Below are 3510 nucleotides of genomic sequence, written 5' to 3' on the forward strand. Positions count from 1 at the left end.
CGGTGAGCACACGGTCCAGGTCTTCCACCAGCTGCTTGAAGGTGGGCCTCTGGGAGGGCACGGCGTGCCAGCACTCGCGCATGATCATGTACCTGGGGGCAGCACTCGGGTGGGCCCTGCCCTGCGCCCGCACACCGCGCCCGTCCCCCTCCCTTGGGAACAGCCTCGAGGCCGGCCCTCCCCCTGCCCGGGGGCGGGGCTCAGTGGGGCCCAGCGGGGTCCCGAGGTGACAGGCAGGGCGCGCTCACAGATCGTGCGTGCAGTTGGCCGGCTTGTCCATGCGGTGGCCTTCCTTCAGCAGCTTGAAGAGCTCCTCCACGGGGATGCCGGGGTACGGCGAGCCCCCCAGCGTGAAGATCTCCCAGAGTAGGACACCGAAGGACCAGCTGTGGGCGGCGGGGGCGCGGCACCGTCAGCCCACCCTGCCGCCCGCGGTCCCCCGTGCATGCGGAAGCCACAGGACAGGCCCCAGTGGGGCGCAGGGGGCTACCGATGGTGCCCGGCTCTGCCCCACAGCTCCCCGGCCCCTGCCCTGGTGTGGCCTGTGCCCCGCCCGGCTCCCCACCCCACCCCCGCCCGGGTCTGGGGGCCACGTACACGTCACTCTGGTGGGTGTAGACGCGGTCAAACAAGGCCTCGGGCGCCATCCACTTCACGGGCAGGCGGCCCTGGGAGGAGGAACGGGGTTTGCTGACCGCCAGGCGCTCTCCCGGCTTGAGTCCCCCACCCTCCCCAGGCCGGGCTCACATTGGTGGTCTTCTTGTAGTAGTCGAGGTTGTGCACGTCGCGGGCCAGGCCAAAGTCCGCGATCTTCATCACGTTGTCCTCGGTCACCAGCACATTGCGGGCGGCCAGGTCCCTGTGGATGCACTGGGCACAGGACGGCGGTTGAGGCGGTCGCCACCGGCTGCTCCCTCCGCCCCCCGCCCGGCCCGGCCCCGCCGGCGCTCACCTTCTGCGAGGCGAGGTACTCCATGCCCCGCGCCACCTGGTAGGCGCAGGAAACCAGGTCCTTGAAGGTGAGCTGCTCCTCGGGCAGCCGGCAAGTGTCGAAGGAGTAGTCCGTGCCCGGGGGCCGCCGCGCCCGCAGGTACTCCCGCAGGTTGCCCTTGGCCGCGTACTCCACCAGCACATACAGGGGCCCTGCGAGCACCGGGGTCTCAGAGGGGGCTGCACCTGGGGGCCGCCCGCCGCCCGCCGCGGGCCCAGCACCCACCGCCCTGCGTGCAGGCGCCCAGCAGGTTGATGATGTTCTTGTGCTTCCCGATCATTTTCATCATCTCCATCTCGGACACCAGGTCCGACAGGTCCTTATCTGTGGCGTCATCTGCGCGGGGAGGGGGTCTGTCAGGCTGGGCCGCCCCAGCCTTGTCCAGGCTCCCCTCGCCACGCCCCTCCCTCACCTTTCAGCATCTTCACCGCCACGGTGACGGGCTTGGCAGCCCGGTCCTTGTTGATGCCGATGGCCTCCGCCATGACCACCTGGCCGAAGCAGCCCTCCCCGAGAGGCTTGCCCAGAGTCAGCCTGGCGGCAAAAGCAGAGAAGCGATGAGCATGCCCGCCCGCTAGAGGCACTGTCCCAGGCAGCCTGAGGTGCAGTGCCACCGCCTCCAGGAAGCCCACCACCCTCGCCCCGGCGACCGTGCTCATGCTGGAGGACCTTGCCCCCGGCCTCTGGGCCGATGAGAGCACTTCCTGGGGCGGGTCCTCCCCGCCACGCCCCAGCCCCATCTCCGGCAGTGGCCTACCTGATTCCCATCTGAATGCAGCCAGGTCTGAGTGGGGCCCCTCCCCACCACTGGCCCCCACCGTGTGTGCGCCCCCCGCCCCCCCGGGCCAGGGCCCCAGGCCTTCGCACACCACTGACCGGGCCCGGGACAGCTCCCACTTGGGGTCGGCGGGCAGCTCGAGCTCAGAGACGTTGGCCAGCGCGGGGCCCTCCCCCGAGGACAGCCGGGCGATCCGCACCAGCGGCGTGTTGGAGCTCATGGACGAGCTGGACTCCAAGGACACCTGCTTGGGTCAGCAGGGGCAGGTTGGTGCTGCGGGGCCGCACAACCGGGGCGCAGGGGCGAGGGTGCGGCCCCCTCGGACCGTAGGCCGAGGCCGGGCCTGGGATGGCTGCCTGACTCCTGCACAGCACTGAGCGAAGACTTCTAAAATGTCCTGTGCCCAGAGTGACCCGGCTCTGTGCGGTGACCACAGAGACCAGTGAGGGCTCGGCACCCCCCACAGCAGAGGGGCTGTCCCCCGGCAGGCCCCAGGCCTTGACACTAGGAAGGGGACTGAGCGTGGGAGCCCAGGAGGCCGGGGCAGGGGCACGGGCAGCTCGGAACCTGGTATCTACTTTCTGTTACCTGTCGCTTGAGCGGGAAGCGGGAGACCTTGTGCACGGCGGGCGAGCCCAGGCCCTTCTTGGGGGGGCTGCGCAGGCGGCAGAGGGCCACAGCGGCCACCACCAGGATGAAGAGAAGGAAGCCCACCCCGTAGCTGAGGACACCTGCGTACACACTGCCAGCCTCACCAGCCTCCACCAGCTCCTCCTCAGCTGCAAAGACACGGGCGTTGGGGGCCTGGCCCAGCCTCTCAGGAGCCCCCGCGGGCCGCCCTGGGCCGGGCCGGGGGCTCAGCTCCCCTGGTGCGAGTGCTGAGGCCTGAAGGGCCTACTCGTTGAAGGTCCAGCAGCCAGAAATACCTGGGCCAGGAGGGGCAGACCCAGGACAGAAAGAGCCCAGCGGAGCCAGCGGCACCCTCACCCGCCACCCGGGAGACACCAAAGCCATCGCATCGGCTGCTGGGGACCCCGTGGGGATGGGGCGCTCGAGGGAGGCCCTCTGGGCCAAGACAGGGCCGTGTGGGCTCTGTCCCCATACCGGGCACAGGGCCTGGCTCGGGGGCTCTGCAGTCCCCTGCCTGTTCCCGATGGCGTTGGCGTGTCCCGAGCTCAGCCCCGAGAGGACAGGCGCAGAGCGAGCGCAGCAGGAGCTGGTACCTGGCAGCACCACCAGCCACGCAGAGTGATGGGAAAACCCGATAGAATTGCCCGCCAGACACGTGTACTCCCCCGCGTCCTCAAAGGTGACATTGTGCAAGGACAGAACCTCTAGCTCCTTGTCGGTGGTGTTAGCGCCCGCCGTCTACAAAGAAAGAACAGAGCGCGATAGGAGAGCGCCAGCACCTCCCGCGGGCACCACAGCCAGAGTCCACGCGGCGACGATCCAGCCAGGCTGCAAGGAAAACGCCGCCACCACCACCACGGCCACGGCCATGGCGGCCGAGGGCCCCCTGCCTCGTGCGTCCACACCGAGCCCGAAGCCAGTCCCTCCACCGGCAAGTCCTCTGTCCCAGGTGAGCCAGGCGTGCGACCAGCAGCACAGCAGGAGGGGTTAGCGCGCACCAGGAGGGGCAGGCGGGCGGGCAGGCGACACGGAGACGGGCAGGAAGTGAGCCGCAGCGGGAGCAGGGGCCAGAGAGAGGGATGGAGGGAGAGCCAGAGCAGCAGAAGAGGGA

The 3510-nt window shown here is 69.7% G+C and overlaps 1 protein-coding gene across 4 annotated transcripts in view; it reads right to left on the reverse strand.

Annotated features, from left to right (window-relative positions):
• The window catches only part of FGFR3 (fibroblast growth factor receptor 3), a 16029-nt gene that overhangs the window by 2037 nt on the left and 10482 nt on the right, over positions 1–3510 (reverse strand). For 2 of the 4 annotated variants that reach the window (XM_024732748.1, XM_024732746.1), the window contains exons 7-16: positions 2993–3137; positions 2358–2548; positions 1868–2013; positions 1404–1525; positions 1217–1327; positions 953–1143; positions 748–870; positions 598–668; positions 249–386; positions 1–92 (exon numbers count right to left, since the gene is read on the reverse strand). In XM_024732748.1, coding sequence (XP_024588516.1) covers positions 1–92; positions 249–386; positions 598–668; positions 748–870; positions 953–1143; positions 1217–1327; positions 1404–1525; positions 1868–2013; positions 2358–2548; positions 2993–3137 — 1330 coding nt within the window. Of the gene's footprint in view, positions 93–248; positions 387–597; positions 669–747; positions 871–952; positions 1144–1216; positions 1328–1403; positions 1526–1867; positions 2017–2357; positions 2549–2992; positions 3138–3510 lie in introns of all 4 variants that reach the window. The other 2 variants (XM_024732747.1, XM_024732745.1) reach the window with 2 other exon arrangements.

This window comes from Neophocaena asiaeorientalis, unplaced genomic scaffold (assembly GCF_003031525.2).
Source record: "Neophocaena asiaeorientalis asiaeorientalis breed wild unplaced genomic scaffold, Neophocaena_asiaeorientalis_V1.1 scaffold762, whole genome shotgun sequence".
NCBI classification, from domain to species: Eukaryota; Metazoa; Chordata; class Mammalia; order Artiodactyla; family Phocoenidae; genus Neophocaena; species Neophocaena asiaeorientalis.